Raw genomic sequence first — 22,042 nt, forward strand, 5'->3', positions numbered from 1 at the left:
TATTGCATTTGGTCTGGTTCTCCCTTGAAGAATTCACCGGACATGCATCATACACCCTCTTTTCTAGTTATAGGTAACTCCTAAAAGTTAAGTCTTTTATATGTAATACAATTGTCTGGCTGATTGCATGTCTGCCACGCTGATACAGTCTACTCCTCTTAATCAGAGATTGTTTAATTTGGATTGTTTGAATTTTTGGCACTAAATACCCACTTGTTTTATTTACAAGGCTTAATTCCAAATTATTGATCATTTACATTTTTGGGAGCTGAAACAACTTAATTATCATGTGACTTTATATAATAGGAACAAAATGTGACTATGTAAGCATCTGAGGACAGGTTCAACTCAATGACCAAATAAAATCTTTTTTATTTTGCGAAGTGTTAACACCATAATAAGGTATTATTAAGATAAGGGGAGAGTTTGTTTCCTTGCTACAGAGAGGCACTACAACACCAGTCGATGTTGTAAATGTGTTTAATGTTGAATTATTTATTGAATTTAATCTTCCATCCAACATAAACTTGTGATCATTCCAAACTATGCTGCCCGTATCTTAAGTCGCACCAAGTCTGGTTCACCCGTCATTCCTGCGCTTGCTGACCTACACTGGCTCCCGGTCCGACAACGCCTCAATTTTAAAATCCCTCTAGGCCTCGCCCCTCCCTATCTCTCTTGCCTCCTCCAGCCCGATAAGCTTTTGCGATCTCTGCGCTCCTCCAATTCTGGCATCTTGCGTATTCCCTATTTTAATCGCTCCACCATTGGCAGCCGTGCTTTCAGCTGCCTAAGCCCTAAGCTCTGGAATTCCTTCCCTAAACCTCTCTTTCAAAGAGGATCCTTAAAACCTACCTCTTTGACTAAGCTTTTGGTCATCTAGCCCAATATCTCCTTCTGTGGCTCAGTGTCAAAAATATGTATTGATAACGCTCTTAGTAAGCGCCTTGGGGTGTTTTACTACGTTAAAGGTGCCACAGTTGTTGTTGTTGAATAAGTTAATAATAAAAAAGGTAAAAGCTGACCGCTGTGGTTCAGTGGGTAGCATTCTCGCCTGAGTTAGGGGACAGTGTGGTTCAAGTCCCACTCCAGAGACTTGAACACAAAATCCACGCTGACAATGCCAGTGCAATACTGAGGGAGTGCTGCACTGTTGGAGCTGTCGTCTGTCAGATGAGGTATTAAGTCGAGGTCCCATCTGCCCTCTCAGGTGGACGTAAAAAATCCCAAGGCACTATTTCAAAGAAGAGTAGAGGGAGTTCTCCCCGGTGTCCTGGGCCAATATTTATCCCTCAACCAACATCACTAAAACAGATTATCTGGTCATCATCACATTGCTGTTTGTGGGAGCTTGCTGTGTGTAAATTGGCTGCTGCGTTTCCTACATTACAACAGTGACTACACTACAAAAGTACTTCATTGGCTGTAAAGCACTTTGGGATGTCAGGTGGTTGTTAAAGGCATTCTAGGAATGCAAGCCTCTCTTTCTTATTCAATAATGTCCAGAGGCCTGGAGTAATGATCCGGAAATCAGAGTTCAAATCCCACCACGTCAGCTGGGGAATTTAAATTCAGTTAATTAAATAAATCTGGAATAAAAAGCTAATATCAGTAATAGTGACCATTAAACTATCGGATTGTCATAAAAACCCATCTGGTTCACTAATGTCCTTTAGGGAAGGAAATCTGCCGTCCTTACCCGGTCTGGCCTACAGCAATGGGCCCTCTGAAATGGCCCAGCAAGCCACTTGGTTGTACAAGGCAGCAGCTCACCACCACCTTCTCAAGGGCAATTAGAGATATGCAATAAATGCTGGCCTTGCCAGCAACGCCCACATCCCATGAACAAATAAAAAAGTCCTGAAAGGCGCTATATAAATGCAAGTTCTTTCTTTAAATGGCTGACATAAGCATAAAAATACCGACATGTAGTGCAAAGCAGAGCTCTCCCTGCATCAGGCAAGATGCACAGACACAACTGCAAAGTTGCATCTGAACCGGTGTAGATCTTGCAAAACAATAACTTATATTTATAGAGCGCCCTTAACGTAGCAAAACATCCCAAGGCGCTTAACAAGAGCGGTATTAATAAAAACATTGACACCGAACCACAGGAGATATCAGGATAGGTTGCCAAAAGCTTGGTCAAAGAGGTGGTTTTAAGCAGCGTCTTAAAGGAGTTGAGAGAAGCGGCGAGGTAACTTGGTCGAAACTTGTGGCCGGGTGTTGGACCGACCGTGGGCTATCTATCATAATAGCAAAATACTGCGGATGCTGGAAATCTGAAATAACAACAGAAAATGCTGGAAATACTCAGCAGGCCGTGGGCTATCTATCCCTCGGGCGATATTATCCCCAGCACCAGGTGAAATGAGCCACGCTTGCTGTGGACACAACACTGTCGCCGCAAAGTGGTTGTCACAGAAACCGAGCTGGTCTTAACAACACTCCACCGCCCGCATCTGGCTGACTGATCGACGGAAGAGACGTGTCATCACTAACTTGCACAGAATCAACACTGAGTACTTGGCCGATCCTCACTGCCGGCCTGCAGAGTTTGCGGCCCACCTTTTTTTTTCAACCACTGTTTGGCGCCGAGTTACGAAGGTTCCCGCGGAAAGCGTGCTCGCGCCTGACGCTCGAGGGCCGGCGGTTGGTGCGCGCGCCTCGCTCAGGCTGCTGGCGGGCCGGTGGTCGGTGTGCGCACGCGCCTCGCTCAGGCTGCTGGCGGGCCGGTGGTCGGTGTGCGCACGCGCCTCGCTCGAGGGCCGGCGGCCGATGTTGGCGCGCTTTCCGGAAGTGGAAGCCCGGGGGCAGTGTGATGGCCGCCTTCTCGGTACAGGCTGGCGGTGGCTGTTAGTAGCGGGGAGGAGGGGTGGTGACCATGGCCGCAGAGAGTGCTGCGCAGCCAAGCTGCGGCTGCAAAGGGATCCGTTCGTGTCTGAGGTGTGAGCGGGCCAGGCGCCCGGGTGAAGCGTCACCCAAGTTACAGCGGGTAAGAGGCTGCAGGAGTGAAAAGAATGAGCCAAACATTGGCCTCTGGCCAGTGAGACAGGACCGGCTCGGAGAGAGCGGCCAGAGTTGTGGTGAATCCCTCAAAGCAATCTGAACAGCAACATTAATATAAACCCTGCAATGTTGGGAGTCTGAAATTAGAAAATGTTGGAAATCAGTCAGCAGCTGAAAGGTGGCGCGGGTCTGCACCCTTTACACTTGTATAGGCTCCCAGGCCGCCTGCCTTTTCCGCGGCCTGGAGGAGTCCGTGTTCCACGTTTACATAGAGTGGGAGAGGTTGCAGCGCCTATTCCATTATTTGAAGGGGCTGCTCGTCGATATTTGGCTGCACTTCAGCCCCGCGTTCCTGATCTTTGGTCACCTGGTGCGGAGCGGGGAGATCGGAGGACCTCATTGGACTGCTCCTGGGCCTGGCAAAGTAGCCATTAACTGGTCCAGGCAGCGGGCGATTGAGGGGGTCTTTCGGCCCGACTGCCTGCCTGCCTCTTCCGCAGTCATGTTCGCGCCCAGGTGGCCCTGGAGATGGAGCACGTGGTGTCCGCCGGCATGCTCGAGGCCTTCCGTGACCGGTGGGCACCGCGGGGACTGGAGTGCATCATCACCCCGGCCAACCAAATTTCAATTTAAGTTAAGTTTTCATTCATGGTTTTTTAGTTACAGTTTATAGTGTGCACCAAAAGAGTACACTCGTATAGGATCTGTAACCCAGTAAACCATTCACAAAGAATAGAGGTGCAGACTGGACAACCGCAGCAGGTTAGGGGAGGTGACTGAATTTCGATCAAGCACATCGGTTTTCAATGTAGAAAATGGAGGGAAAAGATTCATGATTTAGCAGTAAACAGATTTACAGAGACTGCTTCAGGACCCAGGATTTATAATGGCTGCATTCTGCAACCTGTTCCTCACTGTAATGGAAATGTTATCAATGCTGGGGCTTCAAGCAAAAAGGGAAAAAAGTGAACTATAAAAATCTGGAAATACCCAGCAGGTCACTCAGCATCTGGAAAAAAAAAGACAGGGTGTGATGCTTTGGGTGTGTACCCTTGCTGCATTTTATATATGTGTATATACAATTTACATTTATCTCCAGGCAGGATGAGAACTTTTGTATGGATGAGTAAGGAATTAAAGAGCACAAGGGAGGTGAGGTCATGCAAATCAATCATATTTGGCTCTAACCATTTTGAGGCCAGTTTCATACAGTTTTAACCTCCTATCTCTGCCACTGTACCAAATGCTACTTAGAAAGTTATGAGTCCAACTTGCATTGAACAAGACCTACCATACAACAAAATTTTCCACGGAGTGGTAGGTACCAAGAAGGAGTCAAGTTAAGGAGTATGAAAGCACTGGTGGTAAGTTTTGGGGAGGTTTTTGATGCAAGGGAAAGGGGTAAGGGAGGAGGTGCTGGGACATAGGACTGGACAAGATTGGAGTGCGGCCACGGAGGGATTTGAAGAGTATGTGGATCTTGAGATTGACACACTGGGGGTACAGAAATCTAAACTGTAGAATAGGGTATGGGCTGCAGACTACAGGAGGGATTGTTTTTTGTGTATGGTGTAGCTGTGGAGGCCAGTAAGAAATCAAACCTTGATGTAACAAAGGCAAGGACAATTGTTCCAGCAATTTTGAGGATGAGATGGGTGGGAGTTGTTCTAGAAGTGGATTCGGGTGGTCTTGGCAATGTATTAGATGTGATGTTTGAAGCATAGCTCAGGTCACCGATGTTCAGTGTCAGGTTCATTGTGAGCAAGCAGTTGGGGAGGGAGTGGAATTGGTGCCGAAGGTAAAATTCTAATGGGAGCCGACATCCCGGTTAGAGGAACAGTACCAACAGTAACACCATTAACCACCATAATAATTTATAATAGTCTCAGTAGCAATGTTAATAGTTGTCACAATTCAGTCTTGCAGATGTTGAACTGAAGAAAGTTCTAGTTCATATGGAACAAATGGCAACTGTGCCCTCATACAGTACTACCTAAATTCAGAATGTCTGTTCTGCTTCGGTAGTAGCAGTGCTTACTCCACTTGTCATTCACTTTAAAACATATTGTAGATTGGTGGTGAAATGGTAATACAGTATTATCAGTTCTATTATGAGCAACGAGACATGCCCCTCCTTTAAGTGCCTTGCAATACTACAATGCAATATATATTTTAATTTTCCACAATATTTTTGCAATTTATTTTAATAGCTCTCTCCATCTTGGTATTTTCCCAACATAGCACACCATCCCAGGTATTTGGCCTCTGATAAGCACCTCCATACAGTACTACAAAACAGCTGAGACATGGACACAGCATTTTCAGCATCATGGCTGTACACTATATCTTGTTCCACAGTATCTCAACTTCTTGAATTTAGACTTTTTTTCTTTTCCTTTGTACCAACAAATCAAAATCTTATCTCGGATGTGTTTTATTACATGTGTATGAATTAACCCCTTACCTGCTGTGAGGCTCACCAGATAATGAGGGAAATGAAGGAATTTGTGGTCAGTTTTGCGAGTTGAAGTGTTTGTCGTATCATGACAATAATCTGACATTTATTTTTATATATATAAATCTGCTTTCGCGTGCTAAATGGTCATTTTATCAAAGTGAGCCTGAAGGTTACATTAGGAATTGAAACACATTGTTGTCAAATACTCTTTCCACAGAAGTACCACTTCATTTACCGTCCCACATCGGGCTTGGCAGTGGGGGATGACTCCTCGAGTCTGAGCGGCTGGACTTTTCCATTTCCTGGTGTATTTTTAGCAGACAATTTTGTGACTGAAGAGGAGGAAACGAAGCTGGTGAACCTGATGGACAGCAATGAGTGGAAACCCTCACAATCGGGACGCAAGAAACAGGTTAGGCTTTCCTGTCACAGAGAAGATCAATTTGCAATTGCAGCCTTACAGCACTTGTTTTTTCATGGGAATGACAGAATATTAAGTTTTTGTTATATTATGAGTGCCTAGAGGCAATAACCATTAATATTATTTCAGCTCCTTCCTGTTTGACAGAGTCTGGCACAAACGCACTTTCTGTCACTTTGTGGAACAACGTATTGTGGTGCTAATGCATTACATCTCAGTTACATTGTCAGAACTAATAGGTAACAGTACCAAATACATGATAAGCTATGTGCTGTTGCCTTACAAAGGCTTTTCTAATACAAATTAAATTTGGGATTCTAAAGTAACCAGCCACTATTTTTTCAAAATAAAATCACCAAAATTGGAATTAAAAACATGCATTCATACTTACACTGATCATTCCAAGTTTCTTGGTTTGGAAGTTCGCTATCCTTTGTTCCGTGGTATCCTCAGAATCTCATGGGACATGACGATGAACACCACACCAGCTAACTGGAAGCACGCCATTGAGTTTTCACTTCTTTTTGCTGACCATTTTTGTTCAAACAATTAATTGAGTTGAAGGACTTACTGAGGTAGGCAGCTACAAGCAAACACCACTGTGGTGTTTATCATTAACCAAAGCTTTTGGTCATCTGCCCTAACGTCTCCTTATGTGGTTGGTGTCATATGTTTTTTTGTTTGATAACACGCCTTTGAAGCACCTTGGGACATTTTATTATGTTAAAGGCACGATATAAATTGTTGTTGACATTCCATTTATTTTGGATGTCATTTAAATCCCTTGGTGTTACTGCCTGATATCACATTGGAATAACAACAGAAAATGCTGGAAATACTCAGCAGGCCAGGCAGCATCCGTGGAGAGAGAAACAGGGTTAACGTTTCAGGTCTGGGACCCTTCATCAGAACTGGAAAAAGCTGGAAATGTAACATATTAAGCAGGTGCAGAGACAGTGGGGGGGTGGTTAGGAGGGGAGGAAGGAATTGAAAGAACATGTGAAAATGTTGCAAATGGGAATGGCAAAATCATACTGCATGAAAAATGGGGGCAGGGATTATTACCTGAAATTGTTGAACTCTATGTTGAGTCCGGCAGGCTGTAAAGTGCCTAATCGAAAGATGAGGTGCTGTTCCTCGAGCTTACGTTGAGCTTCATTGGAACAGTGCAAGAGGCCGAGGACAGAGGTCAGAGTGGGAGTGAAGTGGAGAATTAAAGTGACAGGCGACCGGAAGCTCAGGGTCACCCTTACGGACTGAACGGAGGTGTTCCACAAAGCGGTCGCCCAATCTGCGTTTGGTCTCCCCAATGTAGAGGAGACCGCATCGTGAGCAGCGAATACAGTATATTAAATTGCAAGAAGTACAAGTAAATCGCTGTTTCACCTGGAAGGGGTGTTTGGGGCCCTGGACAGTGGGAAGGGAGGAGGTAAAAGGGCATGTGTTGCATCTCCTGCGCTTGCACAGGAAGGTGTCAGGTGAAGGAGAAGGGCTGTTGGGGGTGATTGAAGAGTGGACCAGGGTGTCGCGGAGGGAGCGGTCCCTTCGGAATGCTAAAAGGGGAGGTGAGGGGAATTGGCGTCTGTATATTTCCATTCTGGGATCAGTTTGCAGAAAAGAATATTTGAATTTCTTATTAGAACAAATTCTAAGTAAACTTTCATGGGAAATTGGATTTTTAACAGGAGCCGATGAGTGGACCATGGCTGGCATTGTGGTCTAATAAATGTCAGTGAGTGCGGCTCACCAGATAATGAGGGAAATGAAGGAATTTGTGGTCAGTTTTGCGAGTTGAAGTGTTTGTCGTATCATGATGCTTGCCATAATCTGAAATTTATATATATAAATCTGCTTTTAAGAACATAAGAAATAGGAGCAGGAATAGGTCATTTGGCCCCTCGAGCCTGCTCCGCCATTCAATAAGATCATGACTGATCATCTACCTCAACTCCACTTTCCTGCACTTTCGTCATATCCCTCGATTCCCTTAATATCTGAAAATCTCTCGATCTCTGTCTTGAATATACTCAATGACTGAGCCTCCACAGCCCTCTGGGGTAGAGAATTCCAAAGATTCACCATCCTCTGAGTGAAGAAATTTCTTCTCATCTCAGTCCTAAATGGCCGACCCCTTATTCTGAGACTGTGACCCTGATTCTAGACTCCCAAGCAGGGGAAACATCCTCCCTGCATCTACCCTGTCAAGCCCTGTAAGAATTTTGTATGTTTCAATGAGATCACCTCTCATTCTTCTAAACTCTAGAGAATATAGGCCTAGTTTACTCAATCTCTCCTCATAGGACAATCCCCCCATCCCAGGAATCAGTCTGGTGAATCTTCGTTGCACTCCCTCTATGGCAAGTATATCCTTCCTTAGGTAAGGAGACCAAAACTGTACACAATACTCCAGGTGTGGTCTCACCAGGGCCCTATATAATTGCAGTAAGATTTCTTTACTCTTTTATACTCAAATCCTCTTGTAATAAAGGCCAACATACCATTTGCTTTCCTGATTGCTTGCTGTATCTGCATGTGAACTTTCAGTGATTCGTGTACAAGAACACCCAGGTCCCTCTGAACACCAACATTTCCCAGTCTCTCACCATTTAACAAATACTCTGCTTTTCTATTTTTCCTACCAAAGTAGATAACCACATTTCTCCACATTATATTCCATTTGTCATGTTCTTGCCCACTCACTTAGCCTGTTTATATCCCCTTGAAGCCTCTTTGCATCCTCCTCACAACTTACATTCCCACCTAGCTTTGTATCATTGTGAATAGCTGAGGCCCAAACACTGATCCTTGCGGTACCCTATTAGTTACAGCCTGTCAACCTGAAAATTACCCGTTTATTCCTACTCTCTGTTTTCTGTCCGTTAACCAATCCTCAATCCATGCTAGTATATTACCCCCATCCCATGAGCCCTAATTTTGTTTAATAACCTCTTGTGTGGCACCTTATCAAATGTCTTCTGAAAATCCAAATACACCACATCCATTGGTTCCCCCATATCTATTCTGCTAGTTACAACCTCAAAAAACTCTACAGATTCATCAAACACGATTTCCCTTTCATAAATCCGTGTTGACTCTGCCCAATCCTATTATTTTCTAAGTGCCCTATTACCACGTCTTTAATAATAGATTCTAGCATTTTCCCTACTACTGACGTCAGGCTAACTGGTCTGTAGTTCCTTGTTTTCTCTCTCCCTCCTTTCTTAAATAGTGGGGTTATATTTGCTACCTTTCAATCTGCGGGAACCATTCTAGAATCTATGGAATTTTGGAAGATGACAACCAATGCATCCACTATCTCTATAGCCACCTCTTTCAGAACCCTAGGATGTAGGCCATCAGGTCTGGGGATTTATCGGATTTCAGTCCCATTAATTTCTCCAGTACTATTTTTTTACTAATACTAATTTCTTTCAGTTCCTCATTCTCGCTAGACCCTTGGTTCTCCACTATTTCCGGGAGGCTTTTTGCATCTTCTTCCGTGAAGACCGACACAAAGTATTTGTTTAATTTCTCTGCCATTTCCCTTTTCCCATTATAATTTCTCCTGTCTCAGCCTGTAAAGGACCCACATTTACTCTCGCTAATCTTTTCCTTTTTACATACCTATAGAAGCTTTTACAGTCTGTTTTTATGTCTCTCGCTAGTTTACTCTCATATTCTATTTTCTCTATCAATTCCTTGATCCTCCTTTGCTGAATTCTGAAATCCTCCCAATCCTCAGGCTTACTACTCTTTTTGGCAACATTACAAGTCTCTTCCTTTGATTTAATATAGCACCTATCACATCCTCAGGCCATTCCAAACCACTTCACAGCCAATTAAATACTTTTTGAAGTGTAGTCACTATTGTAATACAGGAAACTCTTTGGTATCCGGCACTGACGGGACCGGGATGGTGCCGGTTGATTAAAAATTCCGGATGACAGAGAGGGTTATCTACCGAGGCTATTTTTAACAAACAAAAATTTAAAAATCAAGAAATGTGCAGTATACAGTAATTGGGTACTCGCCTACACCGCGGGAGAGTCAGACTCCTGTTATTGAGGTATTCGGACTTCCGACAGCGCCAAGAAGCCGAGTAGTGGCAGTTTGGAGAACTACCCCCACTGACTAACTCGGTACCGCAGGAGACTCGGACTCGGCAACATTGCCGGTTATTGACGTTTTATTTTCGGAGTCTGAATTTTGCCGGTATAGAGAATTCCGTATATTTAGGTGCTGTTTAAACGAGAGAGTCCTGTATAGGGAAATGAGGGAGCCAATTTGTGCACAGCAAGATCTGACAAACAGTAATTAATGACTAGACAGTCTCATTTTTAGTAATGTTGGTTGAGTGCTACATGTTGGCCCACTGGGAGAACTCTCCTGCTCTCTGAATATTACCATTGGTTCTCTTACATCCACCTGAGAGGGTAGATGGGGATCTCGGTTTAATGTCTCATCCAAAAGACGGCACTTTCAACATTGCAGCACTTCCTCCATATAAATTTGATCTACGATACTTGGTGCATTTCATTTGGGGGAAAAAAATAGCATTTTTAATCTCGAGTATCAAGTAAAGCTGCTTTATATTTTGTCCTTGTGATGTTACGCCTGTGAAAATTGGCTTTTTTATTTTCACTGCTATTTCATCCACAATGGTATAAAATACTGTAGTTAATTTTCATGGGTCTTTTTTTAGTCCAATATTACTCATCTGTGTCTTTGTCAACATACAGGACTATGGTCCAAAGGTGAATTTTAAAAAGCACAAGTTGAAAGTGGGATGTTTCAGTGGCCTGCCATGCTTCAGCCATCTGCTCATAGACCGAATGATGCAACACCCTGTGCTGAAAGACTTCCTTCCTGTGGAGCAGTGTAACCTGGATTACAGACCAGAACAAGGCTCTGCCATTGACTCACACTTCGATGACTGGTGGTTGTGGGGCGAGCGTCTTGTCAGCGTGAATCTGCTGTCTGAAACCATATTATCAATGTCTTGTGACTCGGAGGATTTCATCCAGCTACACCATACTGAAATGGTGTGCAATGCACAGTCATATGATCCAGCAACTGGTAATTCAGGGAGCATTTTTAATTTCCATGGAGAGAATACTCATTGCGCAGGCAACTGCAATGTGGAAACGACTAGTGACACAGGTCAAAGGCCAGTCCCTTTCAAGGATGTAGAGGTAGCCATCCATATGCCAAGGAGATCTTTAATTGCTTTGTATGGGGATGCACGCTATAAATGGAAACACGGCATTTACAGGCAAGACATCAAGTCAAGGCGGATATGCAGTACCTTTAGGGAGCTATCGGAAGAGTTCAGCCACGGAGGGAAACAAGAGGCACTGGGGAAAGAGCTCTTGGATATAGCACTGAGTTTTCAGGGTGTTACTGTGTAAAATTACTGCTCTGAAGCATTAAGCACATGATCTCCATTATAAACCCAGCTTTGGGATATCTACAAAAAGCATGGTATTTAAGTTACTTTATCCCATCTCCCTATGCTCTGGCCTGGTTAAAAAAGGATGCAATGGTCTGCCTCCAGCCCTTTGCAGCTTTACAAATGTCTGATGGAAGATCTACAAGAGTAGTGAGATTCTTCTTCTGACTTTTCAAGCTGCCCCATTTGGGAAACAGCTGCTCCACTCCAGATCTTGCCCCCATAATCACACCAAAATCAGGAACTCTCGTTTTGGGGAAAATTACGGGATCAAATTAATGCCATGGATGTTGTCCACCTATGCATTGTGCACATGAGCCATAACAAGGCTGTTTTTAGTGAGGAAAGTGATAAATTAAGTATGCTCAGAGTCCAGGATCAACTCTATCCAAATTTACTGCAAATAAGTGGTGTTCTGAGTGTGGGTATTGACCTGCTGTGAGAAGACTCAGCCTATTTTTAATTAGTGAACTGAGCATACAATTCAAATATTCCAACCATCAAATTGCTTCCTCATAAACTGGTTCTGGTTTCCTCCACCATGGTAGTGATGGTTTATCTGTTTTAATTTTAGATATTTCGATTCTGATTTAAATACATTTTAATATATTGTAAATGAACTGTGTGCTCAAATGTGACTTTTGGATGTTATGCCAGAGTGATTAAAGTTAGTGTTTTGGAAATTCTGTTACCGAATGAGCTTAAGTTTAAAGTAATTTTGAATTTGAAACTAGTTTGCTGCATACGTACCTCAATTTTGTAAAATATCAGCTAGTTTGGAATGGGACAATGAAAGTGACATTTTATCAAGTTTATATCTAGTTTTAATATTGGAACTACATGAAATTACATTTTTTTAATTTTCTGTTACTTTTGTTCAATTCTTGAAAGACTTATTTCTGTGCTGGAATAAATCAGCAATTTTTTATAAAAAAATGTCAGGTCAGGTTATTTATGAAGATATGGAAATTACTGAGCTAAATAGATACTTTGCATCTATTTTCATTTTCAGTATTACAGGATAGGTATGTGACTAAAATTACTTCAAAATAAATAACGATGGAAATGGTTTTAGCTAAGATTGACAGGCTGCACAACCTAATGCCATTTATAACAGTGTGGTCGAATAAATGGGGGAGATGAGAAGTGAGTACTGGTTCATATGATCTCATGGGCAAAGTCAATATTTTAAAATTCAACATTCTTCCCCATTTAATCTATTTATTTCAAATGTTCCTGTCTGTATTCCCAATCCCACCTCTGTAATTGGTTTGGAAGATTCTACAGTAGGGAAAGTTGCTGACTGGAATATGATTGAACAGGATCTGCCCCAGCAGAAGAAACAGAAACATGAGCTCCACTCTCTCGGGATTATATTGTCCTATCATCCGTTCTAAGTGATATTGTATTCCTTTGACCATGGCCAACTTGAAATTCTTAATTGTCATAACCATTCATATGTTAGCTTCAATAATTTCTCACTATTCTTCTGGTAGAAACTATGCCACCAAGATACTTGGGTTTGGGTTCAGCCTAGATTGGGGTGAGTATTGCCTCTCCATAGCATTTGGGGAACTTTTTTCCAACCTGTGCTGTACCTGACCTGGGGGTGCTTGATGCTTACACTAGATGCAAAAAAGTTACATTTCTCTGCATATGTTCATTGCAGCAAACTAAAGCTCTTAAATTCCTAATAGCTAATACAATTAAGGATGCATTGCAATGAAAAAAGCAAAATACTGGAGATGCTGGAAATCTAAAATACAAACAAAATGCTGGGAACATTCAGTGAATGAGGTAGCATCTGTTGAAAGAGAAACATAGGATTAACGTTTCAGGTTGATGATCTTTCATCAGAACTGGGAGATGTTACAAATGAATCACTTTCAAGTAGGTACAGAGCCAGGGGGAAAAAAGGAGATCTTTGGGTGGAGGACACAAGATGATTAAATGATGAAAGTTTCTCCATCTCCATCACATCAAACGGTGCCACCTGCCACACCAGAGTTTCCAAAATGTCTTTTTCTTCAACCAGGATTCCCACCACCCCGCACGGCTAGAGCGGGCCCTTGACCGTGTCCATCCCATTTCTCACACTTCTGCCCTCGCCCTTTCTCCTCCCTCCCATATAATACGGTCCCTCTTGTCCTCACGTTCAAACCCGCCAGTTTCCACATTTGACTCCACATTATCCGCCACTTCATGCACGGTTCTGCCACCAAACACCACTCCCATTCAGTTCCCTCTGTGACACCCTGGTCCACTCCTCCATCACCCTCAACACCTGTTTTCCTTCCCTCAACACCTTCCCATGCAAGCGAAGGAATCTGCTCTTTCACTGCCTCCTTTGCCACCGTCCAGAGCCCCAAACAATCCTTGCAGGTGAGACAGTTTTACTTGTACTTCGTCCAACTTAGTAAACTGAATTTTGCAGCTCTCAATGTGGTTTCCCCGATATTGGGCAAACCAAATTCAGATTGGGTGATCGCTTTGCTGAACACCTCTGTTCTGTCCGCAAGTGTGACCCTGAGCTTCCGGTCACTTGCCACTTTAACTTTTTGACCCTCTCCCACTCTGGCCTCTCTGTCCTTGGCCTCCTACACTGTTCCAATGAAATTCAACGTAAGCTCGAGGAACAGCACCTCATCTTTCTACTAGGCACTTTACAGCCTTCTAGCTTTAACATTGACTTTTAACAACTTTCGACTGTAACCACCGCTCCCATATTCTTTCCCACAGCAGGTGTTGGTAATATCGAATGGGTGCACTGGAGAAACGGAATGGGGAAGGTGTGGGCTGATACTTGGAGTAGCGATTCCCTATCAGTATACGACGCACGGGATGGTCCGCACCCCTGGGGTCTTGCCTGCCTTTCTTCCGCCGCGTTCCTGGGCCACGGGAGCCAGATATTCCATGCTTCCTTCCCCCTCTGCTATTCTGCTGTAACCATTCACACATCCTCAGGACCGATCTTTTGTTTAATTTCTCATTATTACCTCCTTTTGCCTTGCACTGTCATCATCCCTTGTCCTCCACCCAATCACAGACCTCTTTTTCTTTTCCTGCCTCTATTCCCTGGCTTAGTACCTGCTTAAAAGCTGTACATCTGTAACAACTTTGAGTTCTGACCAAAGGTCATTGACCTAAAAAGTTAACCCGATGTTTCTTTCTCCACAGATGCAGCCCAACGTGCTGAGTGTTTCCAGAATTTTCAGTTTCTATGCATTTAAATTAATTATATTTGGCTTTTCTGACATTTGATTCAAAAATCTTTAAACTTCACCCTCCTTCCTGTTATTAACCTCCAACCCCCAAATATACAGTGACAATATTGATTCCTCTCCAATGAGATTCAGCACTACACTCCATCAGGTTGTGGCCTGCCTGAGAACACAGGAAACATGGTACATCTCAATTGTGGGGGAATTTTGAGAAACGAGCAGCCTGTAGGTGACACTGTGAATGGACTTTATGGAGTCGATTTTCATTGACCCGTGGAGTCGGGATTGGAGGTGTGCGGGGGGGGGTTAAAGTCCCGAATTCGGGGGTCCCGCCCCCAACCCGCCTCCATGTAAGTTTCAAAGAAGTCGGGTACCCGCCCCACACTGGGACCCGCCTACCCGAGGCAGGAAGGGATTAGTGCCAATTACAGGCAGTTTTTAGCCTAATCCCTATTTTAAAGCTTGAAGTGTGGGATTCCCGATGGCTCCAAACCACGCCAAGCTGGAGGAGTTGGGCCGTCAGGTTGAAGGACTTGGAGGGGTCGAGATGTCGGTGTTCAGGTGAGTGATGGGTCCATGAGTGCAAAGGTAAGTGTGTCTAAAGTGTGTAAAGAAGTTTAATTTACCTGTAGTTACCTATTCAGCCTGCTTTCCTCTAGGTTTCGGGAGTCCATCATCTAACCGGCACAGAAAGCAGAATGGCTGCGATCTGTCAAAAGTGACAGCCTGCAGCTTTCTGTGCCGGTGAGATTTCTAACTGAGTCTGTGTAGAAGGACTCAGGTTAGAAGTAAGACTCAGTGTTTGACAGCTTCAAACAGCTGTGAAACACTGATATTTCATCTGTCAAAACGTTTTGACAGATGAAATTTCAGTCTGTGACGTCACCTGTTGCTGGGTGGCCCTTAATTAGCCTGCTGAGCCCGCTGGGCGGGCTCAACAAGGTCAATCAAGTTAAAATTGCGTGGATTGGCTGCATCACGATGGAGGCGGGACTACAATCCCAAAAGTTGTAGTCCCGCCTCCTTCCCGACTTCTGAATGAAAATCACCCCCTAAATCACCCGTGTCACATTAACGCCTACTCTTTTATATAGTTCCAAAAAAACAGCATGTGTGTGCAGTTGTGGGCTCTAGCTTTGAGGTACCTCTGCAGAGCTTTACTTCCTGAAGCTCCATTCATAGCCATATTGGTTTTACTTTGTTTAAGATAACAGGTACTTTTCAGTTCTTTAACATTTTAATGTTTATTTATTAAATGTTGATACCTTTATTTCCCTCCCCCCCCAACTATTCTTTCTCCATTCTTGGGCTGCTCTCTGCCTCCCCGCCATTGAATTTTTTGAATCCCTCAGCCCATTCTCTGTTCACTATCTGGCCGAATGCAAATTTCTTTGAGCTCCTCGGGCCTCTGTCTGAGCCAAGTTAATTTTTTTTCCTTGATAGCTCAGCTGTGCCTCAGCCAGTTACTTGCCCAAACCACCCTCTTCTAGTTGAGCACTCTGCAGCCTCTGCCTGTGGCCACCACTGACCACACCATTGGGAAATTTTCACCCAAGACTCATTAAAATAGGTACTGAAGTGTGAAAAGTAGAAAGGTTGATTTGCTTTCTATTAGCAAGGAAAAATAAATTTTAAACTACAAAGTAATTCTAAGTTTTTCTTGACATGAAGGTCACAGAATTTTATTCCTGGAGAGAGGGAAGGAGCATAGAAAAGATCATTAGCACATTGGAGAATATCTAATATAAAACGGATTTTCTTTCCCCATGAAATTTTTATATACTTTGATACATAAAAGAACTTGCATTTATATTGAGTTATTTACGTTCACAGGACATCACAAATCACTTTACATCCAATTAATACTTTTTGACATGCAGTCACTTGTGTAGGTAAATGTGGCAGCTAAATTGCACCCAGCAAGATCCCACAAACAACAATGAGATGAATGACAAGTGAATCTGTTTTTAGTGGTGCTGATTGAGGGTAAATGTTGGACAGGACACCGGGAGAACTTTCCTGCTCTTCGAGTAGTGCCATGGGATCTTTATAATCCACCTGAGGGGGCAGACAAGGCTTTGGCCTGCGTTAGCCGTGGCTCAGTTGGTAGCAACCTTGCCTCTAAATCAGAAGTTTGTGGGTCCAAATCCCAATCCAGATTCTTGAGCACATAACCTCGGCTGACACTCCAGTGCAGCGCTGAGGGAGAGCTGCACTGTCGGAGATGCCGTCTTTCGGATGAGATGTTAAACTGAGGCCCCGTCTGCCCTCTCGGGTGGATGTAAAAGACCCCATGGCACTATTCGAAGAGCAGGGGAGTTCTCCCGGTGTCCTGACCAATATTTTCCCCTCAATGTCGCTAACAAAACAGATTATCTGGTCATTATCACATTCTGTATGTGGTACCTTACTGTGTTTTTAAAAAAAAAAAAAAAAAAAAAAATTGGCTGCCGCATTTCCTACATTACAATAGTGACTACACTTGAAAGGTACTTCAGTAGCTGTAAAGCGCTTTGGGACGTCCTGTGGTTGTGAAAGGCGCTATATAAATGCAAGTCTTCTAACGTCCCAGCTGAAAGACTGCACCTCTGATATTGCAGTAACTTCCCCAGTACTGTACTAAATTTATAAACAACAGCAGGGACAAAAGTGACATTAAAAATAAATTTATAATGCAACGTGGACCAGTATGAAGATCTCTGAAATTTATATGGCTCCAGTAATGCTTGAATGATGGTGTAAAATTGAGCTGTTTGGATAAACAGAGTACCACTTTAGAAAGATGAGGTGGAGGGACATAACCTACTGCAAACCTGCAACAGAATACACGTAGATAAAACATTAACCCGTTTCCCAGAGAAACTTGACTTCTCTTTTTAAAAAACCCAGAAGCCTGTTTGCACCACAATAATACCGCAGTGATTTCACCCCAAATTGGGAATTGTTTATTACGCTGCACATTTATAACGCCTGTCACTTGGTCGCTCCCCTTCACCAATCCACATTTCCTGCAAGACTATGAACCTACATCCATTTACTTTTTTTATTCATTCATGGGATGTGGGCATCGCTGACAAAGCCAGCATTTATTGCCCGCCCCTAAATGCCCGAGAAGGTGATGGTGAGCTTCCTTCTTGAACCACTGTAGTCTGTATGGTGAAGGTACTCCCACAGTGCTGTTAGGGAGTTCCAGGATTTTGATCCAGCAACGCTGAAGGAACGGTGATATATTTCCAAGTCAGGATGGCGAGTGACTTGGAGGGGAACTTGGGAGGTGGTGGTGTTCCCATGCGCTTGCTGCCCTTGTCCTTCTAGGTGGTAGAGGTCATGGGTTTGGGAGGTGCTGTCAAAGAAGCCTTGGCGAGTTGCTGCAGTGCATCTTGTAGATGGTACACACTGCAGCCAGTGGTGGAGGGAGTGAATGTTTAAGGTGGTGGATGGGGTGCCAATCAAGCGGGCTGCTTTGTCCTGGATGGTGTCGAGCTTCTTGGGTGTTGTTGGAGCTGCACTCATCCAGGCCAGTGGAGAGTATTCCATCACACTGCTGACTTGTGCCTTGTAGATGGTGGAAAGGCTTTGGGGAGCAAGTAGGTGAGACACTGCAGAATACCTAGCCTCTAACCTGCTCTTGTAGCCACATTATTTAAGTTAAGTTACCAGTTAAGTTGCTGGTCAATGGTGATCCCCAGGATGTTGATGGTGGAGGATTCAACAATGGTAATGCCGTTGAATGTCAAGGGGCGGTGGTTAGACTTTCTTATTGGCACCTGTGTGGTGCGAATGTTACTTGCCGCTTAGCAGCCCAAGCTTGAATGTCATCCAAGTCTTGCTGTATGCGGGCACGGACTACCTCATTATCTGAGGAACTGAACGCTGTGTACTTAGCAGTGAGCACCCTCAATTCTGACCTTATGATGAAGGGAAGGTCATTGATGAAGCAGCTGAAGATGGTTGGGCTTAGGACACTGCCCTGAGGAACTCCTGCAGCAATGTCCTGGGGCTGAGATGATTGGGCTCCAACAACAGCAGACATCTTCCTTTGTGCTAGGTATGACTCCAGCCAGTGCAGAGTTTTCCCCGATTCCCCTTGACTTCAATTTGATGTCAAGGGCAGTCACTCTCACCTAGCCACTGAAATTCAGCTCTTTTGTTCATGATTGGACCAACGTTTAATTTTGTTAGGATCTCTCTGCTCGCCCCTGTACTAGTCTGCGCGTTCACGAACTCAGCACCTAATCCAACTATTGTAGTGATTTCCATAAGCGTTGTCTTCAGAACACAACATTTCCTATCAACTACTGGTTACAATTATTAGATTGTGAAACAAAACGTCCCTGGATTCAGTATACTGCTCCGAAACAACGTTGACAAGAGCATGAATTAAAACATACAACAGTGCCAGGCAGCTCGCTTCTTCATCTATGACCTGGTATGCATTTTCTCTTTTCAGATTTGCATTGCTCATTTTTCTCCCCTAGACTGGTTTAAATGCCTTGCGCAGTTAAATCATCTTCGCGCGGTTACAATAAAACGAAAAAAAGTTCCTCACTAAGTTTCGTTTCTTGGTTCGGCTGTTCCCCTCGCACCTGACACCAGCCGTCAACAGAGGGTGCTGGCCGAAGCGGCGGCGCCTCATGGGATTTGTAGTTCGCGAGCTGGCAAACCGGATATCGGGACCCTGGCCACGCTGGCCGGAAGGAACTACACCTCCCAGAATGCAGCGTGTGCGGTGACACCCTGGAGACGGGGAAAACACTGAGGGAGGAGCTGCCAGCCGAAAGTTATCGGCGCTTGTTGTTTTCCTCTTCACCATTTGCCCCGGGCGGAGAGAAGGACATGGAAGCCTCGGCTCACGGAAGCGGAGGGGCAGCTGGCGGTGGCTCCGGTTCCTCAAGTTACCCCACAGCGCCTTTGCTCAGCGCGGTTGCCGTCGCTCAGGGAGGCCTGGGGCCGCTGGTTGCCGTGTGGGAATGGGAAGACGAGACGGGCCGCTGGAGGCCCTACAGCAGCCGGGTGAGCGAGCTCGTCGAGCGCAGCCTCCAGCAGCCGTACGGAGCGGCGGCGGCCGCCAAAGGAACCAGCAGCATCTCGCTGGGCATGGCCGACCCCTGGCTGGCGTCGTACATCATCGACATCCCCACACTCACCCAGTTCCGCCAGGACACAGGTAGGGACAGTCACTCGCCCACCAATGGTATCCTAGATGTAATATCTCCAACTTTGCAGACGACACAGGTTGGGTGATTGGGCAGATGTGTGGCAGATGCAGTATAATGTGGATAAATGCGAGGTTATCCACTTTGGTGGCAAAAACAGAAAGGCAGATTATTATCTGAATGGCAATAGATTGGGAGAAGGGGAAGTGCAACAGACCTGGGTGTCCTTGTGCACCTGTCACTGAAGGTAAGCATGCAGGTGCAGCAGGCGGTTAAGAAGGCAAATGGTATGTTGGCCTTCGTAGTGAGAGGGTTTGAGTACAGGAACAAGGATGTCTTGCTGCAGTTGTACCGGGCCTTGGTGAGACCACACCTTGAGTATTGTGTGCTGTTTTGGTCGCCTTATCTGAGGAAGGATGTTCTTGCCATGGAGAGAGTGCAGCGAAGATTCACCAGACTGATACCTGGGATGGCAGGAATGACGTATGAGGAGAGATTGGGTCGATTGGGCTTGTACTCGCTGGAGTTTAGAAGAATGAGAGGGGATCTCATTGTCTAGTCCTGTTAGAATTTTATAAGTTTCAGACTAGATGCAGGAAGGTTGTTCCCGATGGTGGGGGAGTCCAGAACCAGGGGTCACAGTCTAAGGATAAGGAGTAAGCCATTTAGGACAGAGATGAGGAGGAATTACTTCACCCAGAGAGTGGTGAACCTGTGGAATTCTCTACCACAGAAGGCAGTGGAGGCCAATTCATTAAATATATTCAAGAAGGAGTTAGATATATTTCTTAAGGCTAAAGGGATATGGGGAGAAGGCAGGGACTGGGTACTGAATTTGGATGATCAGCCATGATCTCATTGAATGGCGGAGCAGGTTTGAGGGGCCGAATGGCCTACTCCTGCTCCTATCTTCTATGTTTCTATATTCATTGGCACAACATTCATTACTATCCATAACATACCTACCATTAACATTCCATTATAATCAAAGCACTTTTTTTTGTTATTGTTCTCTATTAATGGTTCATTATCTGTAACTAAATATTTACTCCAGGTGCAAATCTTAAAATATTTGATTTCCTCCTTTCCAAAATTGCTACGCTGATTTAAACCCGAGGTTTTTGTATTGGAAACGGTATTTCATTTTCAACCCAAAAGTATGTATGTGTTTGTTCGAAGCTCATTTCACCTGACTGTCCAAAGAAACAACTAAACATTAGTGTTGCTACTTTTTGAGGTTAAAAGTCTTCCACGGCACCACTGTTCATTTGGAGTATCTATTCTAAATCCTGGGAATCCCTGGCCCAAGACCGCACAAAGTGGAGGAGAAGCATCCGGAGGAAGGCGCCGAACACCTCGAGTCTCTTTGTCGGGAGCAAGCGGAAGGAGCGCACATCAACCCAAGCACCCCACCTACCCGCCCCTTCAACCACCGTCTGCCCCACCTGTGACAGACTATAGGTTCCGCATTGGGCTCATCAGTCACCTGAGAACTCATTTTTAATTTGGAAGCAAGTCATCCTTGGTTCCGAGGGACTGCCTAAGAAGAAGAAGAAGAAGAAGAATCTATTCTAAAATGGATATTTAACAGGTGTAAGAAACTAATTATTTCTCCTGATTTTTGCCTTGGTGGTAGTGCCGTTTATAGGGATTTCCCTTTGATCCCTCTCCCTATTTGGAGTACTGTGTTTGATGCTTCCCTATAGAATTGCAACTGAGAGCAGGAAGTCAGGTCCTCACCACTTCATGGCCTTGGGTTTTGATGTTCTGAGATATTGTGACGCTGTGGAAATCTTTTAACCTGCTAAAATAGTATCACAATGATGCTTCTTATTTTCAGGGGGTTTTCAGGTCAGAAGAGACGCAAGTGAAATCGACTTGAGAAATACATGCTTTCTCTGGTCAAAAATAAGACCCAATATTTGTAAATGGATAACTTTAGATCTATAATCAGCAAAACGACGTGAAGGAATTAATCAAACACTTGATATCGAGATTTGTTTTCACAAAGCTGTCTTCACAAAATATAAGGCTAAATGGAGTCAAGATGTACTGTCATTGGCTCCTCCCCAGTGGAACTTTATTCAGTTGACTGTACATGACTCAGGCAACTGAAGGTGTGCTCTACTTTAAGGCTGGCTGTTGAGAAAGTGGAGTGCTTCCTGCAGCAAACGGGCACAGTAGTTGCGTATATCGTGCTGGAACTGCAATGTTTCGATGTTTAGGCATTTTTTATATAGCTTTATATCAATATTGGAATCAGGCAGGTGACAGATTATTTGGCTTACCCATTAAACCAGGAGGCACAAAAGGACAATCTCAGAATTA

At 44.3% G+C, this 22,042-nt stretch overlaps 3 protein-coding genes across 7 annotated transcripts in view; 2 read left to right on the top strand and 1 right to left on the bottom strand.

Moving 5' to 3' along the window:
• Positions 1 to 6,487, bottom strand: part of lrwd1 (leucine-rich repeats and WD repeat domain containing 1) — a 63,805-nt gene extending 57,318 nt beyond the window's left edge. Inside the window, exon 1 of one of the 4 annotated variants that reach the window (XM_085964283.1) lies at positions 6,280 to 6,487. In XM_085964283.1, coding sequence (XP_085820409.1) covers positions 6,280 to 6,288 — 9 coding nt within the window. In that variant the 5' untranslated portion in view covers positions 6,289 to 6,487. Of the gene's footprint in view, positions 1 to 2,502; positions 2,657 to 6,279 lie in introns of those variants that run through there. The other 3 variants (XM_085964285.1, XM_085964286.1, XM_085964284.1) reach the window with 3 other exon arrangements.
• alkbh4 (alkB homolog 4, lysine demthylase) lies at positions 2,757 to 12,202 on the top strand. The gene is made up of 3 exons (XM_085964289.1): positions 2,757 to 2,995; positions 5,685 to 5,879; positions 10,628 to 12,202. The coding sequence occupies exons 1-3, from the start codon at positions 2,885 to 2,887 to the stop codon at positions 11,294 to 11,296; spliced, it is 975 nt and encodes a 324-aa protein (XP_085820415.1). The 5' UTR covers positions 2,757 to 2,884; the 3' UTR covers positions 11,297 to 12,202.
• A 7,045-nt stretch (positions 12,203 to 19,247) lies between these two features.
• Positions 19,248 to 22,042, top strand: part of dtx2 (deltex 2, E3 ubiquitin ligase) — a 44,356-nt gene continuing 41,561 nt past the window's right edge. Inside the window, exon 1 of one of the 2 annotated variants that reach the window (XM_085964287.1) lies at positions 19,248 to 19,725. In XM_085964287.1, coding sequence (XP_085820413.1) covers positions 19,395 to 19,725 — 331 coding nt within the window. In that variant the 5' untranslated portion in view covers positions 19,248 to 19,394. The remainder of the gene's footprint in view (positions 19,726 to 22,042) is intronic. The other variant, XM_085964288.1, reaches the window with a different exon arrangement.

Source organism: Somniosus microcephalus, chromosome 22 (genome assembly GCF_052327205.1).
Source record: "Somniosus microcephalus isolate GS21.2 chromosome 22, FLI_Smic_1.0, whole genome shotgun sequence".
In the NCBI taxonomy this organism is placed as follows: domain Eukaryota; kingdom Metazoa; phylum Chordata; class Chondrichthyes; order Squaliformes; family Somniosidae; genus Somniosus; species Somniosus microcephalus.

Excerpts from the sequence above, each read along its gene's own strand:
- alkbh4 (XM_085964289.1), top strand. The coding sequence starts at position 2,885 with ATGGCCGCAGAGAGTGCTGCGCAGCCAAGCTGCGGCTGCAAAGGGATC. Across the intron at positions 2,996-5,684 it reads CGTCACCCAAGTTACAGCGG|AAGTACCACTTCATTTACCG; the intron begins GTAAGAGGCTGC and ends CTCTTTCCACAG. Across the intron at positions 5,880-10,627 it reads AATCGGGACGCAAGAAACAG|GACTATGGTCCAAAGGTGAA; the intron begins GTTAGGCTTTCC and ends GTCAACATACAG.